General features: G+C 40.6%; 1 protein-coding gene across 1 annotated transcript in view; it reads right to left on the bottom strand.

Moving 5' to 3' along the window:
- PDXK (pyridoxal kinase) overlaps nt 1-25,694 on the bottom strand; it is a 48,027-nt gene that overhangs the window by 6,010 nt on the left and 16,323 nt on the right. The window contains exons 2-6 of the mRNA XM_080613258.1: nt 20,863-20,917; nt 7,099-7,203; nt 4,043-4,126; nt 1,913-1,959; nt 412-497 (exon numbers count right to left, since the gene is read on the bottom strand). Coding sequence (XP_080469384.1) covers nt 412-497; nt 1,913-1,959; nt 4,043-4,126; nt 7,099-7,203; nt 20,863-20,917 — 377 coding nt within the window. The remainder of the gene's footprint in view (nt 1-411; nt 498-1,912; nt 1,960-4,042; nt 4,127-7,098; nt 7,204-20,862; nt 20,918-25,694) is intronic.

Raw genomic sequence — 25,694 nt, 5'->3', positions numbered from 1 at the left:
TAGAGATCCCTGGACCATAGAATTCCTTCACAAATGTCTTCACCTCCCATGCAGCTGCTTTCTCCCCTTAGGGGGACAGCCTGTTATGTATCACAACAGATTATCCCCTGACCAAAGAGTCACAGCTATGTAGATAGTACGGGCAGGACATTTAAATTCTTAACTCCTATGACATGTTTCCATGGTGATAATTCTGAATCTAATTTTAGGGGGTTGAGCCAAACAGTTTTGATATTCTGACATATAATAAAGTTTTTCCTTGAATGGCTAAAAACCAAAACCCAATACATATATACATATGGCAATATATCGAGACAAAAAAACTGTACTGAGACAAAATAAAAGAATAAAATCAGTCTCCCCTGCTTTTACCCCAGGTTTGTTTGTCAGTAAAAGGAAATAAGTACTTACTCGGCTTCAAACTGGTTAGGAGTAATTATATCAGCAACAGGTACAACTTTGTCCCTGTAGACTGGGAGAAGATCCTTGGGCACATACTAGGGGAGAAGGAACATTATCAAATGTTGTCAGCAGCATCTGAGATATTGGACTGCAACTGTCCTCTCTTCAACTACTTCATGCTGTCATACAGCCGATCAGCAAAGGGAGATTGGTTGTCTAAGCAGGTTAGAAACTAAGATGTAACAGGAGTTCACAAAGCCCGTATGTTTTTGAGACTCAAAGCTGAAAAGCATCAGCTGCTTTTGTATGCACTGGAGCTCAGCTAGGAGCTCAGGTTAGATTGCATACAGGGGTCACCTCACCATCCTGAGTCCTGCTGTAACTCAGTTTAATAAAACCTTTAACAGAAGTTCACTGTTTACTAGTAGCTGATATTCTCTGGCAGAACCCCCCTTTTGTACATGTTTTTTCTCTGTTAGTCTCAGGAAATCCGGAGAGGGACTTTTTACAAGGACATGCAATGAATGGACAAGAGGTAATGGCTTTAAACTGGAAGAGGGGAGATTTAGATTAGACATTAGGAAGAAATTCTTCACTGCAGGGGTGGTGAGGCACTGGCACAGGTTGCCCAGAGAAGCTCTGGCTGCCCCAACCCTGGAACTGTTCAAGGCCAGGTTGGATGGGGCTTTGAGCAACCTCATCTAGTGGAAGGTTTCCCTGTCCATGGCAGGGGGTTTGGAACTGGATGATCTTTAAGATTCCTTCCAACCCAAACCATTCTATGATTCTATGGGCCCCTCTGTTACTGTCTCCCATTCCAACTGTATAAGCAACAGATACAACCCCACCACAGTGCTGACCACTAGGTAATGCTTTATGAGCAGGTAAACTGTAGAAAGGTACAGGAACAAAGAGGAATTCATAGTGCATGACTAGCTAAGGCAGAAGAAATCACTATTGCTGATCTCTTCCCACACTGCATTTTTATTGAAACTATTTGCTAGTTTTAATCAAAAAGGAATACTTCTTTGTCAGTATGCAGTCTGGTATTGTCACACAGAACCCTTCTGTCACTGATCGTAGCCCCATGCCTTACAGCTGTTTGATATCACATGAAATAAGTCATCTTCATTTAAGTGGAAGTGGTATGTCAATTCACATGATCACTGATAATGCCAGCCAGGATATCACTCAAAACAGATCTCCTGACAGATGAGGGAATTCCAATGAGACAAAGATGGGGAGCAGAGGGATATGTTCCTGGTGACATGGTCTGTATTCCACCTTGTTGCTCAACAGTTAGAAATAATCCCATGGCTATGCAGCCATCATTCTAATAATAAACTCATTCAAATACAGGAAATCAAAGAACAAACATTCTTGATGCTGGGATCCAAATCCACAGTTAGGTAAAGTAGCTTAGGTTTGGTGTTTAAAATTAGTAAATCTTTATACATCTTTATACAGCAAATACTCTTTCTACAGAGAATCCAAACAGATAAGTACTCACCATAGAGCCTTCTCCATTCCATTTGTCACCCATCACTGGATCGCATACTGTAACAGAATAAATGTGGCTTTAGAAATGAGGTACAATTATAGAGACCTGGTGGGAGGGAAAAGTTCTAGGTAACAGTAGTAGCTACGTAACAGCACTGAGCACACCTTACAACTTACGTACTCTCACAGCTCTTGCAGCACACTCAGTCTGAAACTTACAACTGGTGACTGCCAATTCTAAAAGAGCAGGCCAAGCATCTTAAACAACTGTCAGAGGGTCATAGGCACCCTCTCCTTACCTGTTTCCATGTTGTTATATCTGAAAGTGATGAGTATGACAGGGTCTGACTGATGGGAGTAAAGGGGTTTTTGATATACAATATGCAGAAAGCCCTCTCCTTCATTCCCCAAACCAAAACTGGAATAGTAATATGGGAGGGAAGAAATGTGGGAGAAGCTGATAGCTGTGAAGACAGTCCTATTTTTACTTTAGCATAAAAAGATACATGCCAAACTTACCAAAATGCTGTGTGTACGCATAAAATAATTATGTGTATTACAATGAAACAAGAAGAAAAATCCATGCCAAAGTAGATAAACTCCTATCAACACACATTTGGCACAGGTTATGAATTATAAGTAGCATTAACAACATACTCCGAACGCCCTCAGTTTCAAAGTGAAGATGGAAATAGCCTAGCTTTGTACATTAAAAAGAAACATTGTTCATTGTAATAAAAGTTAAAAAAGCTTTTAGCAAGATAAAAAAGAAATACAAATGGGAAAGTATCAAATCAAGGTTCGATCAGTGTTTAATGAAGTTTCTATGAGTAAAAAGAGGGTAATTTATTTTACATTTTAAAAGCATTTTCATAGAATCATAGGATCATAGAATAGTTAGGGTTGGAAAGGACTTTAAGATCATCAAGTTCCAACCCCCCTGCCGTGGGCAGGGACACCTCCCACTAAACCAAGTCACCCAAGGCTCTGTGCAACCTGGCCTTGAATTACATTACATTTCCTAACATTATAATTTATTTCTTAAATATAAAGGATCTTAGAAGCCTGGCTGTGTTCTCATCATCTGACCACTTCCTTCCTGTTCTACAGACCTAACGTTTCTTTCTGCTCGTACTCCAACAGTTTTTAGCTTTCACTTACCAGTACAAGGCTCTGGAAAAGCTGACAATATAACAGTGTTAATAAGGGCTAAAAAGCAGCAAACCCTGAGTTCACGAAGATCTCTCTGCTACATTTTTCTAAATAAGAACTCTGCTTTGTTAAGTCAGATATCACACTGTGCAGTATGACACCTTGCAAATCCTGCAAACCATTCTAGATGTTTCCTGACCACAGGTTACTGAACCTGAAGGTGACAGGCTGAAACCTTCATTCACAGCTTCATATCCCACTAAATTCTCACAGACTTTGCCCTGTCACTCTAAACGTTTTGCTCAATTCAAGCCTACGCTGGGTATGTTGAAAAGTCCTGAAATACTCAGAGTCAGGAAGAAAAGAGGAAAATCTTTTATCACAGGTTTAAGCCTGACTTGACATGTCAACAACAGCAGTTGCTGCAGTCTGTTGCTCTTTGAGTGCTCCTAGGCAACCTTAGCAGGGGGCTCCAGAGTTCAGTTAAACAAACCTCAGAGTTTAAGCTAAATTATGAAGCTTATAAGGCATAGTAAGACACTTCTGGGATGCAACATGAAACCATAGCAGGGTAACATGAGGGAGCCTATCCTGCTGTTGACTGACTTGGAAAACAAGAAGAAGCTTTATCTATCAGCAGTTACAGGCTATGCCTCTGAACTACAAACAGCAGCAACTGGCTGAGATTTTACAGGTCTTTCTTTGATACAGCCAGTCAGTCCTCAAGGCACATTCTCCTTTGGACAGCACAACGCAAGAAAATTTCTGAAAAACATGAAATCATAAAGATAAAAACCTGACTCCCTCAACACTTAAGCAATGCTGAAACGCATCTTCACTGGAGAGCCTCAGCCAATCCCAGCCAGATCAGAGTGCAAGATGGTTGTGAAACGCTGGGTAATGTCAGACCAGTGTTTTCATCCTAAAACATTAAAATGATGGGCATGTACATTGATGAAGCAGAAAGGATTATAAGATACATCCTTACCATATACTAGGTTAGAATTCTGTTGCTTCAACTCCTGGACAATATCCACCACCATTGCCAGAAACGATGTGTCTCTTGTATACCCTTCGGGAAAAAAAAAGACACTTTTGAAGTTCTGTTTTCACAAACACTTTTTTTCTCCAGATAGGAATGTTGCATACTTCTCATTCTTGAACGATGCATTTTTAGAACAAAGACATTTTAGTATTTCATTCAGGAATAATAGGTGGAAGACAAATTCAGACAGTGTTTGCACAACTACAAATATAACCTTAAAAATCCATTTATCAAGTATGTTATATAAGAAGGGCTCATACAACTTCAAAATGCTTGAACATATATACAAAAAGGTCAGACTTAAAGGAAAAAACATGCCTTTTCTTCAAAACAGCAGTCTGAATCAGTGCTGTTTATCATCTAGTAAATAAGAAATGTTTTTAATTCCATATACTTTTCGTGTACTCTAGTTTGAAACAGGTTTTTTTTAATTGTTAATGTTGGTCCAACACACTAATGCCATGGAGAATTAATCTTTAATATTTTACAGCAATGGCTGATGTACCAATAAAATTCCTATTTTTAAGCTTAGCAATGAAATAAGCTGGAAATAAGTTTTATTATATCTCAAGGCCCTAATCACAATGCTGGGACTACAATACTCTTATTTTATCGTTAGTTTCTTTATTTTATAGATGTTTCTTTTTATATTTTAGGCATTAGCTTTATATACAACATCTATGAAATAATAATTTGATTTTCATTGATTTTAGTTCATTTAATAGTAGTATTTTTAGCAAGGTAGTTTCTTCAAATGTTGAGCTTGGAAATGTCCACCCCACTAACATATTTTTAAATACATTTGTGAGATTATTTTTTTTTTACTCACAAATTTGATCAATTCTTAGATATTGCAGAGAAATGCAAAAAGTTTTTGACAAAATGCTTTGTCTTATGTCTATGAAATATTGTTAATCAGTCAAAAGAACCAAGCAGAGATTTTTCTTTACAATAACCTTGGTTATTGGTTATTGGTGATGGTAGACTGGCTGAAAAAGAACCAAACCAGATTATGTTTTTTAATGATTAATGTTATTGACAGAGGTGTTTCAAAAAAATTACACTGATTCGGAGTTTCTCACCTTGAGTATTTTACTCTAAGTGAAACAAATACATGAAGATCTACAAGTAATTAACAGCTACAGAAATTAACGAAGTGTTATTTTGTATAATCAGCCTAAAGATAATAATTTCTATTTCAGCCAAGTTATTGACAGCCATCAGACATACAATTACAGTCAAATCCCACCTGCTGACAATTTCTTTTCCATGTGTGAGCAATCAAATCCAGGTAGTTAGAGGTACAAAGTGCAGTTGTGCACTATAGTGATAGAAAAAAAAATAAATCTGTCTTTTGGCTCTGAATGAAAAAAATCTGAATTGTAAGTTTGACCACAGCACAACTGAACACTAAAACACTGAATTTTATTAGATCTTAAGAAACTAGTGCCATTTCTACCCATGCCTTCTTTTTTCCATACTGAAAATGGCTATACCCAGAGATATTTTTAAATGAACATGAACATGAACACACTGACCCATCTACCCACAAATACTATTTGAAAAGGCATATTAATAAATATTTCTTTCAGTTTTCTCCAAACTTCTTCTGCTTAAGATTTCTGGTTTTCCTTTTTAATTTCTTACATCCGTTTTGCCAGTACAAGACTGTCATAGGAAAGGAGTTGGGGGTCTCTTCAAAGAATTGAAAGTAAAATAAAAAAGGACTATATCAGCTTAAACATTTACAAATTTTACATACTAACATCTCCTGAAACTCCTACAATACAAAAGTGTGCTTTTCCTGAAAACGCCCTCTGAGTTCCTCTGAGGAAAGAAAGGGTGTTCATCTATTTTTCAATCACAAAGAACCTATTTATGCTGAAATTAATTTCTTAACCTTAATCCAGTCTATTTTCTATTTAGTCTCCTTTACTTTGGAGCTATTTCCTGAAGAAGAACTGACAATAACTCTTCACACATGCCACAACCTTCAAGACAGAATGACTGCTTTATTAGGGTTATGACCCAAACACTTAAAAGTTTTCCCTGTGAATGAAGCACTTTCCTGTACGTGTAGAGATGAAATTAAATCAATAAATCAATAAAGTCTGGCAATATATTTCTGTTTACCTTTAAAAAGTGACTGTTCACAGCTATAAAAAATTGATACTGTAATCTAAACTAGATGCACAGCACTTACTGAGGTGAAACTCAATCCGTAATCTACATTTGAGAAACAGGTATTAGATGAGAAGCCATTTTTTATAAAAACTGCACATAGGATTTCTCCTTTCTATAAAACATTCTACAAGAAATTCTCTTTGTCTATATTATAAGTATTTTTGTCTGAATTTATAAGCAAACATATAAATACTTCTACATTTGTTTGCGTAATGGCAAGCAAATGAAAAACACTGCATGGTCATTATGTCCTGCAGAACTGTATCCATTCAAAGGACCTACACAGTAACAAAAGAAAAAAAAAAAAGTCCATCAAGAGATATCACAAAAGTCAAAACCAAAATCCAACCCTGCTTATACTTTAGTCTGTATCCAAGGCACTGCCCTAGAATGATCAAGTACAAAAAAGGAAGACAGACAACTTGTATAAAATCATACTGTAGCACTAGAGAGTGCCAGTCCTGCACATTTAGGAGAAAGTCTTCAGAATAAATTTTAAAATAATACTCTGACATTCCTCATCCTTTTTTTCAGTAGAGGCACTCCCAAAACATTAATTAAGTCTGTACATGACTGGCCTGTACAAGTCTGTGAACTATAGAAGGTGATCAATTTACCTAAAAGGCTGGAGAATACTGGCTGCTTCCAGCTAAGCAGCATGAGCAGTTGAGACTGTAAGATACAGACAAAACTGCAGGAGGAATCAAAGGAGGGGAAAATGCAATTGCTTGGTTTCGAATAAGGAGGGATGTGATTTATATTCTTTTACTTTTGTTTACATCTCATAGGAACTCCAAGGAACAAGCTCTTCTTACCTGTGAGTACATAATCATACTGGTTGACCTTGTTCAGCTTCAGTCCTTCATACAGTTCATGAAGCTCATCTGAATTTAACACCTGACCCTTCCAATGGGCATAACCTGTAAAGTAAATGCCAGATAATTTTTCAAGAGCTAGATTTTCTATTTAGGATCACAGATACTGGCACTAGAAAGCATTTCCACCTCTTCTCCCATAAAACAGTGTTGCCAAATGAAAGCTGCTGTCAGCAGAACAGTTAATGATGTGTTCAACTGCTTCTTAGCGTCTCTGTTTCCCAAAGGAACTAGAGTGACTACACTGGAGTTTGAGATTATCCATTTAGCAGCAAATCGAGCAGAGCACATGAAAGCTTCTGCAAGTTTTCTCATGGAGCCTATACAATCATCCCTTACCTGTGTGGAGGCGGACAAACGTATGGTTTAGATTTCACTGGAGGAGGGTGTCAGTATAATCTATTTTTGTTATTTTATACTATAAAATAAAAACAAGCTTGACAGCTAGATGACAAGCTTAAATGGGCTTGTGGATTTGTCTGGACACAGGCATGCAGCACCGCTGCACCCATGAGATGCAGCATTTGCTGGGACCTTCATATAGGAAATAGAGCTACTGCAGAACATTGCCATGGATGCTCTTTAAACATACAATGGCATCTGACAGATTTTCTTCCTAAAATAGCACAGTTTTAATGCTGAGGATCCTAGAGGAGGCAAATGAGTATCAAAAAGACACCATAAACAGAGAGATAACATCCATACACTCTTACCTTGAATGATCATTATGAACTACAAGCCAATTATTCCTGGCTGAGAAGCAGATGAAGTTACTTGGCAAAGCTGAACTGATTTTAGCAAATAATGGACCAAGCTCCATGGCAGCCAATTTCAAATAAAAAAAAAACCCTAAGACAAATCTTCTTTGATAGACGTTAAATATTTGTTGAAAAATGTAAATGCATCTTGTACCTTATCATCAAAGCCCACCCATCCAGATGGCAGCCATCAATCTCTCTATATAAGAATGATGCTTCCTCCAGGATATTAAATGAAGCATCCACAATTTAATTCTTCCAACCTTCATTATTCCAGAGTTTGTTAAAAAGCTTATCTTTTTATTAACTGGAATTTGGAAAAGTGAAATGTTAAATGAGGTATCTTCTTCCAGACCACTACCATGTGAAGACAGTGGTATTTTGTTTAACTTCTGCTCTTCATGTTAGAAAATTCTGTGATAAAAACTGTTGGCTTTGATGATCACTCTAAACTGTGTTATTAAAATAACTGCCAAAAGGTGCCTACAGCCTAGGATAAGCACATTTTTCAGTTTTCTTTCTTATGAATGCAAATACACCCACAGTAGGGTGAGCAGATGGATCATTTTGTTCTCAGCTCATAAAGGCCTAGCCTCTAAAACACAACTCGCTGTCAGCTGGCTGTGAGACTGAATCACATCAGCCACTACAATTCATTCCCTAGCAAATGCTTTTTCAAAAGTCTCTATGAAGAAACGAAGTGTGGGATTCCTGTATGTTATAACGGACTGTAGTTCCATCGCAGAACACAGTGATATTCAGAATGGCAATGCCCAACACCTAGGCATATATCTAGCCCCAAATATATGAGGAACCTGCGACTACAAACGCAAGTATTCAGCTTATTTAACACACATGCAGATGTTTGTTCTGTCACATCTGCAGCTTCAGACAGAAATAATCTGCCTTCTCCTCTTCCCCAAATCTCTACTTCTATTAGCACTGCAAAGCCATCCACACAAGGACACAACAGAGTATTTTCACAGCATCACAGAATGGTTTGGGTTGGAAGGGACCTTAAAGATCATAACAGTTCCAACCCCCCGTGCCATGGACAGGGACATCTTCCACTAGACCAGGTTGCTCAAAGTCCTGTCCAACCTGGCGTTGAACACTACCCTCATCTTGAAGAACTTACTCCTAATATTTAATCTAAATCTGTCCCCTTTTGTTTTTTATTGCATTGTGCCCATCAATAAAACCAAGTACAGTTATCACCCAGAATCAATGTCAGCTGGCAGAAGAGCAGTCATTCATTTTACATATGGCCATAAAAATAACTGTGATAGACTGCCAAGACAATCTGTTCTCAGGAGCCATTCCTACAGACTCTGCACATTCAATATTTAACTAAGTTCACCTTCCTATGTCAAGCTGTCTTAAACAGCGCAGGGTCCATGTCACACTAATCCGCCCCTGAAAGAGGGAAATAAATACGGAAAAATGTTAGGTAGTGGCCCAGCTTAACTCAGGAATTGGTAAATTACCTACACAGGGCATGAACTCTGTAGCAATGACTTCCAAGGGTACTTAGAGGAACCTTTTTACCACCTGGTAACAGATTAATACAACCTAAAGTCTAATCACACAATAGCAGGAGTAAAAAAAAAAAAGCCTTAGGGAAACTCCCAGAAATTCACACAGGAGAAAAATGGTAATGCCTTCACTGGATCTGCAGAGAACGGTGATTTCAGTAGGAGTTGAATCATGTTTGAGCAAAAACAAAGAAACAAAATCAAAACTGGCAGCAAGATGGGAACAACCCTAAGCCCTTTCCTCAGGGTAACTTCATGTACCATTATGAACAAGTGGCAAATCCCATGACCCTGCTTTTATCCCACTCTCCTAGTGGAACCAAATAACAGTTTTTCTAGAGAGACAGAATAAAAAGTCAGTTACTTATATTCAAAAAAAAGGGCTTCACTAACTGAAAGATGGATAATTTGCGGTCCCAGGGAAAGGGACTGTCTTGAGAGGGGAAAGGCAAAAAAGAAGAAAGCTGAGTCTTCCTTGTTTGGTTACAAAACCACCAAGTAATTCCTCTCAGTGCTGGCCTGAGGGAGCAGAGAGAACACTGAAAATCATGATACAGCTGTCTAAAACTGCACTTGGCCCAGATTAACTGCATTAGTCTCCCTGATTAGTAATAATTTTAAACACACAGGTAAATGTATAAACATCTTTATACCCCTATGCTTATCTGTGCTACAGCCTTTTATTTCAATTAAATGTTATATATTTGCTTTTAGCAGATAAAGGAATGAAGAACAAGAAGATATTATGACTCTTGTCACTTATCCCTCTAAAATGATGAATGCATTCATTACACTTCAAGGAAATATCTTGGTTCATGTGTATGAAAAAGAAAGAAACCCAGAATCACAACAAAGAGAGCAGCTAATACTGCACCAAATACAAATACATGCTTTTATTTCTTGCCTTCTTCCAGTGATACATTTGGGTATTTTTTCTTTGGAATGTATTTATAAGCCTCTTAATTACTTTCAAAAGCAAGGAGAAAAGAAAAGAATATAAATCCCAGGCATACCAGGAAAAAAAAAAAAAAACAAAAAAAAATCCAAACCAAACATCCCCTGCCTCAAAAAAACAAACAAGCTACCACTTAAGAATAGCAAGGCACGTAAGATTTCTTTGTTTTCCAACCCAGAACATTCTGTTCTGACATTTGAGTTCCTCCTGTGGCTCTCCTAGCAAAACTATTCCAAGTGGCTTCAATAACCAAAGTATTTTACATGGGAAAAAGGAAGAAAGATCTATCATTTAAGGCACATGATGGGCAGGCAATATGGTCCCAGCTGTGTTACAAAATTCACATGCAAACTCTGGCAAACAGCCTGGCCTAAACATGACTTAATCTTCAGCTACCACGGGGCCTTCAACAAAACTAGAAATACAGTACCAAATTCTCCACTGGATTTTTTACAGATGGTCAGTGTGGGAGTAAAATACTACCAGTGTTATGCATGAGTGGAGATCTTTTCGTCCCACATTCCACAGGTGTGAATGACTCTGTATGGGTGGTAGACCATGAAGAACCACATCAGCAAGACATAATTATAATTTCTCATGTATTAGACCTTCTAGCCAACCTAACCACCCACTACACACCCACTAAGTGGAAAAGTGTTTTGCTTGAAAATAAAGCACTGGAAAAAAAACCAACAAAACAGCAAGCTATTTGTTCTGGAGCAGTTTCAAAGGTAGGATTTGGACGGCAAAGCAAGCACATTATATGCTTACCATTAACTAACCAATTAAAAACTAAATTGCAAATCACTGAAGAATTAAAAATGCACCCCCAAAAATCAACGACAAAAAAAAAAATATCAAATCTAGATTTTTATTTCTGCACATCAGATGATGAGATACTCCTGCAAACGATACAGTAAAATAGCACAGAATCTTTGTAGTTGCATGACAGCTTGTTTTATTTGTATGTGAAGCATGATGCCATTCAAGGGTGAGTCACTCTTATGATTAGTTCCTCACTAAGCAACATGACAAACTGTTCTCCCAGGGGGACTGATTTAAAGCGCATTTTCCAAATTTCAGCATTATCAGAGACTAAAGAAACCTGTATTTTCTGAGAAGGAGTCAGCAGAAATAGGCCGCAGGTATCACACTAATTTAAAGGCAGGGCAAAAAACCCCAGTAATGATTCACCAAAGCAAGCTTGTTAGTCATAAATTCTCTCTGCATTTTACCGTTTGCTGACATGACCAGGTTTAAAGATGAGGAAAGAAAAAACACCATGTCCAAAATCTTACACACTTTGTTCCCTGTGACCTTCTGGTATGTGGCATTCTTTCAGAAACAAAAGGTTACAGCTAGATTTTGAGGCAGAACTTTTGACCTTCAGCTTTAATGCTCACCACAGAAAGGGTTGTCACAAGATCTTAGAAAAATAAGATAGAAAATAAGATAGAAAAATCAAGTTATCTTCACCCAATCATCCAGCATGATTCCTGTGTATTGGGGCACTGCTCCCCACACAAGCCACAGCCCAGCACAGCAGTTTCTATTAATTAATCCCTGCAGCAGTACACTGACTTCTAGTTATTAGTGCAAGTTGGTGTGCAGGCGTGTGTAAATGTTCAAGCTTGGAAAAGCCTTTATATGAGGCCACCACATGTTCCTACGTGTCTCTGTCAAAGAGGAGGTGCGACACTACTGGGCATAGAATCTATCCTTCAATTTAAGAAAGGGTATAAAGGGTTTCATGGAAAAACTGCAGTGTTATAAAACCAGACCTGTCATATAAGGGAATATGTGCCCTTCCTTTCTTTTCTGTTCCTTCCTTTTCCAGCCAAATGACCAATGTTACTAAATATAATCTTTTATTCACACATGGCAAGTGCTAAACACTCACCATATTGTGGTTTTTTTCTGAAAACTCTTGCTTCCCAAAGTCATGAGGTTCTGCAGCAATCTTTGGGGCTTTTTTAATGCATTTACTAAGTCAATCAAAACTACAAAGGGAGGAGGAAGAGAAATAAAATAGAAGTGACTCCTAAACACCAGGAGACAAAACAAAAAAGTTCCCAATATATTAAAGACTTGTGATCTTTGAGACAGTTTTGGTTTTGGGATGTTCCTACAGGCCTTCTGGAGGTGAAGGGTGGGAAGATGATCACTGACTGGTTCCTTCTACTATCTTCACTGTCTGCCAAACCTTGACTGAAGCACTGGTAACCTTTCTCCAGATGTGAGACTATTAAAAAAAAATCCTCCTTCTTTTCTAAGAACTTGGTCATCCTATTGGCAACATAATTTCCCTACCTTCAGACACATTCAGTTTATGGTCCAATAAAACCTCTTCTAAGCTCATTTAACACCCTGTAGAGCTAATTTAATCTTGTTGCTGAAAGCCAACAAATGACAGGTGCTCATCCATTTTGAGTGCCAAGTTATTTCACGTGAAAAAATTGCTTAATTTCTGGAAGATTAGCACAGTTTTACCCAGCTTTCAAACCCATAACAACAAACCCCCCAGAGCTGCAAAACTAAATATATTAAAGAAACATAAAGAAGACATAAGTCACGTCTAAGTAGCTCTTAAAAACATGAGAGAACCTTTGTATTGTGCCAAAGGGTACAAGCAAAACAAGCAGCTTTTTGCCTAAGCATGGCAAAACCCCCACGCCTTGCTTAATTATTACCTCTTTCATGCCTTTCCTCAACAAGCAGATATGGCTTTCTAGCTACCTTTGAAACATTCATTTCGTATTCCCAGGGTGGCACTGAATTCCTCCCAAGATCGGAACGTCTTACAGCATTCTGAAAGCTGCATGGAGCTCAATATAGTAAGAGAGAATAGAGGCTTCTTGGTCCACTCTCTATTCTGAAAACTATCAGTTTATTAATAGAGCTGTACGTGTGAGAAACTAGTAACGTATTGCAACTTTTGTTGTTTGGCGATTGTTTGTTTGGTGTCCTGGGTTCAGCAGTAACAGTCATTTTTCTCTCCTTAGTTGCTGGTGCAGCGCTGTGTTTTTGACTTTCGGCCTGGGAACAGCGCTGATAACACCAATGTTTTTAGTTACTGCTCAAATGTTTAGGCTGACCAAGGACTTTCTGAGTCTCATGCTCTGCCAGGGAGGAGGGGAAGACAGGAAGAAGCAGAAACAGGACACCTGACCCAAACTAGCCAAAGAGGTATCCCATACCACAGCACGTCATGCCCAGGATGTAACTGAGAGTTACCCGGAAAGGCTAGTTCATTGCTTGGTCGGGCTGGGTATCAACAGGTGGTATTGTATTCTCTTCCCTTGCTATTTCCCTTATCATTATTATTATTGGTGGAAGCAGCAGTGGTTTGTGTTATATCTTAGTTACTGGACTGTTCTTATTTCAACCCGTGGGAGTTACATTCTTTCGATTCTCCTCCCTGTCCCTCTGGGAGCTGGAGGCCGGGGGGAGAAATGAGGAGAGTGAGTGAGCGGGCCACGTGGGTTACTGACTGCACTACTTAAACCACGACAGTTCTTCTTGGTGCCCAACATGGGGTTTGAAGGGTTGAGATAACGACAGATATGACTGGAGTGTGTCTAATCGTATTTGTGATAAGCATTCATTGTTTTGGATTAATAGTCACTCGTCACAATGCTGATTTATTGGCTCTCAAAGTTGTTGTTCCCAATCTCACAGTTTCAGTATGTGGTACCTTACTTACGGCTGGTATTTGCTGTGTTAGTGTTTATCAGGTGGGGCGCTTGGGCTAAGGTTCTTGTCTCATTGTACTTTATGGTAATGACTTGTCATACAATAAAATCATTGATCATGAAACTGATCTGGCTTATGTTCCCAGTGTGGTCACCACCTTTATACTTTGGGAGGTATATAATCATAGAAACATAGAATAGTTAGGGTTGGAAAGGACCTTAAGATCATCTAGTTCCAACCCCCCTGCCATGGGCAGGGACACCTCACACTAAACCATGTCACCCAAGGCTCTGTCCAACCTGGCCTTGAACACCGCCAGGGATGGAGCGCTCACAACCTCCCTGGGCAACCCATTCCAGTGCCTCACCACCCTTACAGTAAGAACTTCCTCCTTATATCCAATCTAAACTTCCCCTGTTTAAGTTTTAACCTGTTACATAGAAGAGCTTAGCAATTACGCATCTTTTTTCTCCTTCTCAGGTGGTCAACCTGTGAAGGAGACAGTCTGTTACCCTCCCAGTACCCTCCCCCCCCCAGATCGTTTACAGCATCTGATCAGGAGTCATCATGACGAAGAAGAAGAAGAGGTGACTTCTCAACCTTGGACATCAACCGAGCTACGGAATATGCAAAAAGATTTTACCCATCAATCAGGAGAGCTTACCATCACCTGGTTGCTCCAACGCTGGGACGATGGGGCTGACTGTCACGAACTAGAAGGTACAGAAGACAAGCAGCTGGGATCACTTGCTAGAGAAGGGGGAATTGATAGAGCAATTGCAAGAGCGAAAAAGTCCCTCAGCCTTTGGAGGTGGCTGTCGGCGGCTGTGAAAGAAAGGTTTCCATACAAGGACGATGTTATGAGTCGTTTGGCCAAGTGGACTACTTTAGAGAAAGGCATCCAGTCTCTGAGGGAATCGGCCATTGTAGAGATGATCTATCACATCAAGCCAAATAACAGGGATATACCCAGAGATCCAGATGAAAAATGTACACAACCCATGTGGCAAAAACTTACACAGAATGCACCGTCATCATATGCCCATTCATTGGCAACAGTAACCTGGAATGACATAGTACCACTAACAGTGGATGAAATGATTCATAAACTCCGAGAGTTCGAAGACAATCTCACCCCTTCCATCATCTCAGCTGTGGAAAAACTGTCCCAGGACCTCAAACAATTGAGAGATAATCTATCTGATCTATCCAGCTCCTCATGTGTAGCAACACACATCTCAGCTGTTAACAAAAGGCGTCCTACTGTTCCAGAGAGAAGATATAGAAGGCAAACACCATGGGCCACTCTATGGTTTTACCTGCAGGATCACGGAGAAGACACGATGAAGTGGGATGGAAAACCTACTTCAGTTTTGGAGGAATGGGTGAGTGAATTGAAGAGGAGAACAAAGGTCAAGGCTGATCATCCCATGAAAGCTGCGGCTTCAGTCTCTGGTGAGCAGGTTCCCAGATGGAGCGGAAGAGCTGATTTTACTCCAGCTCCTGTGATAAAGAAGAATAATCCCTTTTGACAAGACTTAAGTGTCCAACGTTGTGATGACTTTTAGAGGGGCCCTGCCTCCAGTCAGATGGAGGTAGGGGACAATTGGATTTACTGGACTGTGTGGATCAGACAACCTGGCACATAAGTCCCGCAGAAGTACAAGGCTCCAGTAGATAACGGTGCACAGTGTACCCTGATGCCGTCAAGCTGTCAAGGGGTGGAACCCATCTATATTTCTGGAGTGATAGGAGGATCCCAAGAGTTGACTGTACTGGAGGCTGAAATCAGCCTGACTGGAAGGAAATGGCAAAAGCACCCCATTGTGACTGGTCCAGAGGCTCCATGCATCCTCGGCATAGATTACCTCAGGAGAGGGTACTTCAGAGACCCAAAAGGGTACCGATGGGCTTTTGGTATTGCTGCTTTGGAGACTGAGGAAATTGAGCAGCTGTCCACCTTGCCTGGTCTCTCAGAGGATCCTTCTGTTGTGGGGTTGCTGAAGGTCGAAGAACAACAAGTGCCAATCGCAACCACAACAGTGCACCGGCGGCAGTATCGCACCAACCGAGACTCCCTGATTCCCATCCATAAGCTGATCCGTAGACTGGAGAGTTAAGGAGTGATCAGCAGGACCCACTCACCCTTCAATAGCCCCATATGGCCAGTGCAAAAGTCTAACAGAGAGTGGAGACTAACAGTAGACTATCATGGCCTGAATGAAGTCACACCACCATTGAGTGCTGCCGTACCGGACATGCTAGAACTTCAGTATGAGCTGGAGTCAAAGGCAGCCAAGTGGTATGCCACGACTGATATTGCCAATGCATTCTTCTCAATTCCTTTGGCAGCAGAGTGCAGGCCACAGTTTGCTTTTACTTGGAGGGGCGTCCAGTACACTTGGAACCGACTGCCCCAGGGGTGGAAACACAGCCCTACCATCTGCCATGGACTGATCCAGAATGCACTGGAACAGGAGCAAGCTCCAGAACACCTGCAATACATTGATGACATTATTGTGTGGGGTGATACAGCGGAAGAAGTCTTTGAGAAAGGGAGGAAAATAATCCAAATCCTGCTGAAAGCCGGTTTTACCATAAAATGGAGTAAGGTCAAGGGACCTGCACAGGAGATTCAATTTTTGGGAATAAAATGGCAAGATGGACGTCGCCAGATCCCACAGATGTGATCAACAAAATAACAGCAATGTCTCCACCAACTAATAAGAAAGAAACACAAGCTTTCTTGGGTGCTGTGGGGTTCTGGAGAATGCACATCCCAAATTACAGTTTGATTGTAAACCCTCTCTATCATGTGACCCAGAGGAAAAATTATTTTAAATGGGGCCCCAAGCAACAATAAGCCTTTGAGCAAATTAAACATGAGATAGTTCATGCAGTAGCCCTTGGACCAGTCCAGATCGGGCCAGATGTAAAAGATGTACTGTACACCGCAGCCGGGGAGAATGGTCCTACCTGGAGCCTCTGGCAGAAAGCTCCAGGGGAGACTCGAGGTCGACCCCTTGGCTTTTGGAGTCGGAGATACAAAGGATCTGAGGCCAGCTATACCCCAACTGAGAAAGAGATACTGGCAGCCTATGAAGGGGTTCGAGCTGCTTCAGAGGTGATTGGCACTGAAGCACAGCTCCTCCTGGCACCTCGGTTGCCCGTTCTGGGCTGGATGTTCAAAGGCAGGGTCTCCTCTACACATCATGCAACTGATGCGACATGGAGTAACTGAGCTGCACTAATTACACAATGAGCTCAAATACGAAATCCCAGTCATCCAGGCATTCTAGAAGTCATCGTGGACTGGCCAGAGGGCAAAGATTTTGGAATGTCACCAGAGGAGGAGGTGATGTGTGCTGAAGAGGCCCCACCATATAATAAACTGTCATAAAGTGAAAAGCAGTATGCCTTGTTTACTGATGGGTCCTGTCATATTGTGGGAAAGCATTGGAGATGGAAGGCAGGTGCATGGAGTCCTCGACGACAAGTTGCAGAAACTGCTGAAGGGGAGGGTGAATCGAGTCAGTTTGCCGAGGTGAAAGCCATCCAGCTGGCCCTGGACATTGCTGAACGAGAAAAGTGGCCAGTACTTTATCTCTATACTGACTCATGGATGGTGGCAAATGCCCTGTGGCGGTGGTTGCAGCAATGGAAGCAGAACAGCTGGCAACGCAGAGGTAAACCCATCTGGGCTGCTGCACTGTGGCAAGGTATTGCTGCCCGGGTGCAGAACCTGGTGGTGAAGGTACGCCATGTAGACGCCCATGTACCCAAGAGTCGGGCCACTGAGGAACACCAGAACAACCAACAAGTGGATAAAGCTGCTAAGATTGAAGTAGCTCAGATGGACTTAGATTGGCAACATAAGGGTGAATTATTTTTGGCCCGGTGGGCTCAGGCCATCAGGGCAGAGGTGCAATACAAAGATGCGCCCGTGATCGAGTGGTGGACTTAACAATGGACACTATTGCCCAGGTTATTCATGAGTGTGAAACATGCGCTGCAATTAAGCAAGCTAAATGGTTAAAGCCTCTTTGGTATGGAGGATGATGGCTGAAGTATAAATATGGGGAGGCCTGGCAGATTGATATCACACTCCCACCAACCCGCCAAGGCAAGCGCCATGTGCTTCCCGTGGTGGAAGCAACCACCGGATGGCTGGAAACATACGCTGTGCCCCACGCCACTGCCCAGAACACTATCCTGGGCCTTGAGAAACAGATTTTGTGGTGACATGGCACCCCAGAGAGAATTGAGTCAGAAAATGTGACTCATTTCTGGAATAACCTTATAGACATTTGGGCCAAAGAGCATGGCATTGAGTGGGTATATCACATCCCCTACCATGCACCAGCCTCTGGGAAAATCGAACAGTAAAATGGGCTGTTAAAAACTACACTGAGAGCAATGGGTGGGGGAACTTTCAAGCATTGGGATACACGCTTACCAGGCCACCTGGTTGGTCAACACCAGAGGATCTGCCAACAGGGCTGGTCCAGCCCAGCTGGAACTTTTACATATTGTAGAGGGGGACAAAGTTCCTGTGGTGCACATAAAGAATTTGCTGGGGAAGACAGTCTGGGTTATTCCTGCTTCAGGTAAAGGCAAACCCACTCGTGGGATCCCTTTTGCTCAGGGATCCTGATATACTTGGTGGGTAATGCAGGAAGATGGGGAAGTCCGATGTATACCTCAAGGGGATTTGATTTTAGGGGAAAACAGCCAGTGAACAAAATTGTATGCTGTTGCCTGCTATGAAATACTTTTACAGCCCACCAACTAGATGTCTTCAGGTCACCAGCGACTGGCCCTGACTTCCTTCCAACCATCATCCCAACAGAGAATGAACTTTGATAGAACCAGAAGAGTTCTGCGGTAAAGGAATGATCAGCATCAGCAGGCAATGATCTAACACTGCACACAGCCTCTCCTGCCCCAAAAGACTGTTACAAGAGATGGAACCCGGTATCATGGACCAAATGGACTCAGCAGTTTTATAGGGATTGGTCCATGCACTAAGGAGTGATCTCTCTCTCTCTGTGGATGTGTATATACGTATATATACGTATGTACATATATATGTATGTATATATGTAAGAGCGATGGTATAGTGAAAATGTGGGATCTGAGCATGATGTGAATGGTATGGAATAAGGGGTGGATACTGTCCTGGGTTCAGCAGTAGCAGTCATTTTTCTCTCCTTCTTAGTTGCTGGTGCAGCGCTGTGTTTTTGACTTTCGGCCTGGGAACAGCGCTGATAACACCAATGTTTTTAGTTACTGCTCAAATGTTTAGGCTGACCAAGGACTTTCTGAGTCTCATGCTCTGCCAGGGAGGAGGGAAAGCCGGGAGGAAGCAGAGACAAACTAGCCAAAGAGGTATTCCATACCACAGCACGTCATGCCCAGGATGTAACTGAGAGTTACCCGGAAAGGCTAGCTCATTGCTTGGTCGGGCTGGGTATCGACGGGTGGTATTGTATTCTCTTACCTTGTTATTTCCCTTATCATTGTTACTGGTGGTAGGAGTAGTGGGTTTTTGTTACACCTTAGTTACTGGGCTGTTATTATCTCAACCCGTGGGAGCCACATTCTTTCAATTCTCCTCTCTGTTCCTCCGGGAGCTGGGGGGGGGCACGGAGCAGAGGGAGAAAGGAGGGGAGTGAGCGAGCGGGCTGCGCGGGTTACTGACTGCCACGACAAAACCACAACATTTGGTTTTGTTTGATTGCTGTTGAGGGGAGGGCTATTGGGTGGGAGGGGCGTTTGAGGGTTTTTTTATTTGGTTTTTGGTCAGTTGCTTTCTGGGGTTTTGTTTTGTTGGTTGGTTGTTTTTGGGGAGGTGGTTTTGGTTGGTTAGTTATTGGGTTTTTTGTTTGTCAGAAACAATTTTTGCTCTTTTCCAAGATGTTAAGGTCAGAATTTATTCCTGGATTATTTCTTTTAGACACCCCTAGAATTCCTTTATCTAGAGTAGATCTCCCCACAACCAGCCTGCCAAAACCATGGCAGTAGATCTGCCTCGATCCAAAAATGTAAAGTCACTTGGAACTCCTTTATGGGTGAAAGGTGTTGCTAAAATAAACGTACATTTCAGCTTTCTTTTTAAAAATTAAGTCTTCTAGCACTGTGAGTGTTAGGAGGTCTGAAAGTATTATGTGAGTGCATCATGTTCAGGGTAAGAACCCAAGTGAAAATACACCCAAATGCATTCACACCCCACTCCCTTCCTCCCTTCAGAATGTAATTTATAATACTTGCTAGCCAATCTGGTTGGGCAGAAAAAGAGAGAAAACATTATGTCTAGCTCAGTAGTCTTCTGATGTTTGGGTTGGTAATATGATTACAAGTGTCATGGGGCCATAAGGCACAGAAAACAGTACTGAAGACTCCCTTGTTCACAGAGTGAACATGCCTGCGGAGTAAACATGCCTACATATGCCTACACATGCCTACACATGCCTGCGTAGATGTCAGTATTTGTGTTATCTCATTGTCTGACTTTAATTAGATTACTGCCTAACAAAAGAAGTAGCAGAACAGGACATTACCACATCATATCATGCCTAATCCCAAATCCAGACTTCAGTGAGACTTGAAAACATGAAAATTACATTTCTGTCCTATATCCTGAAAATGTGACTCAAAACATAAACCTGATCTCCTTTCCACTGCCCTGTGATGAGGTGAGCCACATGTTAAGTAGAGCTGAGACACTGTGGGATGGTATTTGAAGATGCATATAAAATTTTACCTGTATGGTTTGAAAACTGAACAGAGTTCACCGTATCAACTTCAAATCCCAAAACCTGTAACAGAACACAGGAATATTTTTTTTTAATAACACATGTTTGTTAACCCATCATCAACAAAAACACAAGACAAGATTCTTATTTCACAGTGCATATTTAAAAATCTTAAGTGTTGATTTAAAATGAAAGCTGAGTCAACATACATTCAGCATAAACAAACAATGCAGTACTTTCCTACAGCAGTGAACATGGAACAAAAGCAACATTGGAAACAGCATCAGAAAAACAGGGTTCTGGATCTGTCGGCTAGAGTCCATCTGGAGATGAGGATGGAGAGACTGGTCCAGCAGCAGGCACCGAAGACCTGAAGAAAGCCTTGGCTAATCTTTCTTAGCAAGAAGAGGAGTCTAAATTTCAAGGTTCTAAAAGAATGCAAAATATGGAGGGATGATGCTGTTAACATTCCAGGAAGCAAATCTTTCCAAAAGGGTGACAGAAGAATTTTAAAAAGGGTCAGTGTTATGAGCCATACTTGGATCTCGCAAGCAGTTTCTTTACAACTAAAAGAGAATAGAAAGAAATGACAGAGAATTAATTTGGGACATGATTAGGCAATGAAAAGGAGAGAGCTCTTAAAAACACAAAGTAAAAAAAGCCCAAAGCATGCTCCAAAAACCACCTGCTACCTTTCATTACCAGCAATTCAAATATTGAAACATCCAAGAATTTGCTAGTACAATCAAGAAACACATTCTTGTTGCCCAAAGAGAGCTAAATATAATGAAAATAAGAGCATCAAAAAAGGAGAAAACTAATGAGGATTTTTAATCTAGAAATATGTGCTTAATACAGACAAGGTACTGCTGCTCAAGCCATTTTTAGACATTTTTATCTGCCATGAAAGAAATTCTAATGCAACAATGATGTAACAGTCTGACATTTAATATTTGTTTCTGCATCCTACTTGCTCTGAGTAAGAATTCTTTTCAAAAGAAGAGCTGCTATGTATGGCTCAGTGAGTCATACCAGGAGATAATAGTAATGATGCATCACTGTTTATGATCCACTTTCAGGCAATTTGCTGATGGGGGAGTGAACAAACGAAGCTTTTGCTAGTCACGTTTTTCACCAAGATGCACGCCTCTCCCTTTTAATCATGAAGGCAACCCCTTCACATGTATTAAAAATCTCTGGGTTTATGGTGCCAGGCATTAGGTTTTCGCTGTGCATGTACTTTCTTTTGCACATGAAAGCCATTAAGTGATAAGCCCTTATTTCAAACCCTGTGCCATTACAAGATGGAGGTACATGCTGCAACAGGTAGTTCCTTCTGCCCGCAGCGCTGCATTTCTGTCATTTCTGCAGCTCAGAGTCAACACAGGTCTTCACAGAGTCTCTTCTTTAATATACAATAGAGGTTTCTGTTAATTGCTAACCAAAAAGAAAACTAATTTTACATTAATGATAGACAGAATGGTGGGTTGTCTCAGCCTGAACAAGTTAAAATTAACCTCAGCTACTACTCTCACCCCAGGTTTTTGTTTCGCCTTTATTTTAAAGGCACAGGAATTAAAGGGGTGAGAGCATGGCAATACCTTGGTTATTATTATCATAACCAATACATTGTTATGAACTTTGCACATGCTTCTCAAATAAATAAATGAGAATACTGCCTCTAACCAGACTGTCATCTCATATTCATTTCCCCTCCTGCAATGAACAAACTTAAGTAGTTCTTATTTCCTTCAAACGTCTTGGCAACAATTGTGAATTAATCCATTTCTCTCCAATATTCAGATCATGTCTCTCCAATTATTTAACACCCAACACTACAGAACATACTTACTATGATTTACTAACTAATGAGGTTTACATTTAGTGCTTTAGGGAAGAAGAGCATGCGTAAGTGCTTGTAAGGAAGGCTGTTACTACAACACAGATAAACACTGTAGCAGCTGATGGTCACCAGAAGAGCAGTCCTTCTTTACTGTCTCCACCAGCACCAGCTATCATTTGATTTCTCATCAAGCTGTTCTGTAGGATCAGGGATTTTTTGGTTTGTTTTGGACAGTTAGTCTGCTTCAACCAGCAGAAGGGAAAATACAAGGGAGGCCACCTCTCCCAGAGACAGCTGGGTGCCAGGCTAGCTGAGCTGTAGCTTGGTAAAAGAAAGCTGAAGCAAGTGCTTTTGAATAGTTGAGGAAAAGTCACAGACAGCTCAAATTCTGTGAGGGAGCTTGATATTCTCAATTTTCTCATCAGTGCAAAACTGGCTAAAAAGCCTTTAAAGGTTTCCAGACAATCACTTACTGGTGTTAGTCTACTCTGTCACAGTTTGTCATTTGCTCTAAAGTTTTGTTTTGAATAAACGTAGATGATTCATCTAACACACCTGATTACAAAATCCTCTAGTTCTGATTCAACCCTCAAAATAAGCCCTGTTAGTGCAAGGAATTGCCTTTTATGAGGATTCTTATCAAACCAGAGTAATTAAAAGACATAAAATGTCATTTAAAAACAAAGTACAACTATAACGTCTAATTAGTACTACGTTTGAAATAAGAGCAACAGATGTTAAGGTCTAGGCTTCATAAAGAGTGTTAAAATAATCAGAAAGAATGTTGAAGTCATGGCAAGCCAGCGCATGTTTTCTACCAAGGAAAACTGCATTGAAAAGTCATGGAATTTAGTCATCAGATGGCCTGAAAACAAGGTATATTTGAGTGCTAAAAGCGGCTTTTGACAGCAATCACCTTTTCTACCACTAGAGAGAAAACTGTGTCTTAATTTTGGTTTGCTTAGTTCATTTTAACAAGCTTGTCATCTCAAGTGAACATGGAAAAGTTATTTTCCTCCTTAAACTGATTAAATAACACTACTAGTAACTATCATCCTTGCATATCTAAATGACCACACGTATCAGAAAGAGTTTGATTCACTGAATGATAATACTTTCCTCACTTCCAAAAGGTGCTGTATTCAGAAGATGTCTTGTTAGATCTTTTTAATATATACTCATATTTTTAATTTCTTGGGCAGAGCTAACTAAAAGCATCGATTCTGAATTTCTACCCAAACCAGAGGTTGAATAAATCTTAAGCGAATTTTAACTACCTAATTAAAAATACATTATTTTCATATGTACAGACGTAGAAAACTGTGATCAGAGCCAGTGTACCAAATCAGATAAATCATGACAAAAAATAAGTCTCTCATATCCGCACACTAAAGTATCAAATATCACCTGAAAACATGACTAAACTCAATTATTTACAACAAATTTATTGCTCGTTGATGTGAAAAACATTTAAATTACTTACTTTAATTCATTAAAATCAGCCCACTCTAGGTGCTGATGTTTTTTTCCTACATACAGAAAAAAAACCTCTCCACGTTTCTGAAACAAATACATACATGCCAGTTAAATTGTCACCTCACCACCTTTCCGTATCTTATGAGCAATCAAAATGCTGTAATTCAGCAAAGATCGCAAGTGAAACAGTAAATAAATACGAAGTTAGATCTAGACAGTAGTTTTGTGGCTTTCAGTCAACAAAGGACAAATTCAAAGTGGTAATGGTTTATCAAGGTCCACCGAAATACGCAATTGTCTCTACAGTTTGGTCAAAATAATACAGCAGAAGCCACAAGCAGCACTTTGCCAGGTGCACTTGTGTGACAAATGCCTTTATTGAGATACCAATAGTTTCACCTCATACTCCTTGACGCACCACTTTCCCTCTGCTTCCTGAACTCCTCTGCATATCAGTCTGCCACATTTGCAAAATGACTCAAGTTTGGGTGTTAAAACTGTCTTTTTGTGTGTGTAGGCATGTATGTGTTCCTTGCACCCCTGAGTAAATAAACTGAAGGCACTCACTCCACTTGAATTTTGCCAATGGCAGCACATGCCTTCAAATCCTATTTGATTAGTGTGAAAACGGAGCTTACTATGAAAAGGACATAATGCTTTATTTACTGCTTCTCTAGAACAGCTTGTAAATAAACCTGTTACTTCCCCTCCTCACTAAAAAAAAAGGATCCTGCAGTGATACCCCTGCCTCTCATTTTAGAAATGTAGATTAAGGCAGATACTCTGCAAATGTCCAGGGCTCCAAATGCCAGGGATGCACATCACCTACATTACCATTATCCCCCGTTTTGGATGATCTCTTACAGGCCCTCTAGTAAAGGACAGTTCCTGGTTTCCATGCTTTCCCTCTGTTGTCATTCTGTGTAAGTATCATTTGCCCACAGAACTGAAAATCCTGGGCAAATCTAAACCTGTAGCCAGTTTCACAGTATCACAGTATGCTAGAGATTGGAAGTGACCTCAAAAGATCATCTAGTCCAATCCCCCTGCCGGAGCAGGAACACCTAGATGAGGTTACACAGGAATGTGTCCAGGCGGGTTCCCTGCCCAACTCTCCAGCCTGTCCAGGTCTCGCTGGATGGCAGCACAGCCTTCTGGCGTGTCAGCCACTCCTCCCAGCTTAGTGTCATCAGCAAACTTGCTGATAGTACACTCAATTCCCTCATCTAAATCGTTGATGAATATATTAAATAATACTGGTCCCAGCATTGACCCTTGAGGCACTCCACTAGATACAGTTTGGGGAATAATGATAAGCACTCTTCAAAGGAAAACAGTAACTGAGCTCATCCTAAATCTCTCAGCCTCCAGCGTCAGCACATGTCAAACAACGTTCTTCACAGGACCCAAACTAAGGTTGCCTACATCACATCATATAGTGACATTTATTGTCATTGAAATCTCAGAGGAAAATGGGCAAATCCAATATACTTTTAAAGCATCTTCAGGCAAAGGAGACAG

The sequence above is a fragment of the Psittacula echo genome (genome assembly GCF_963264785.1).
Source record: "Psittacula echo genome assembly, chromosome: 3".
In the NCBI taxonomy this organism is placed as follows: Eukaryota; Metazoa; Chordata; class Aves; order Psittaciformes; family Psittacidae; genus Psittacula; species Psittacula echo.
The sequence above is the reverse complement of the archived record's forward strand: the minus strand, read 5'-3'. Positions and strand labels throughout refer to the sequence as shown.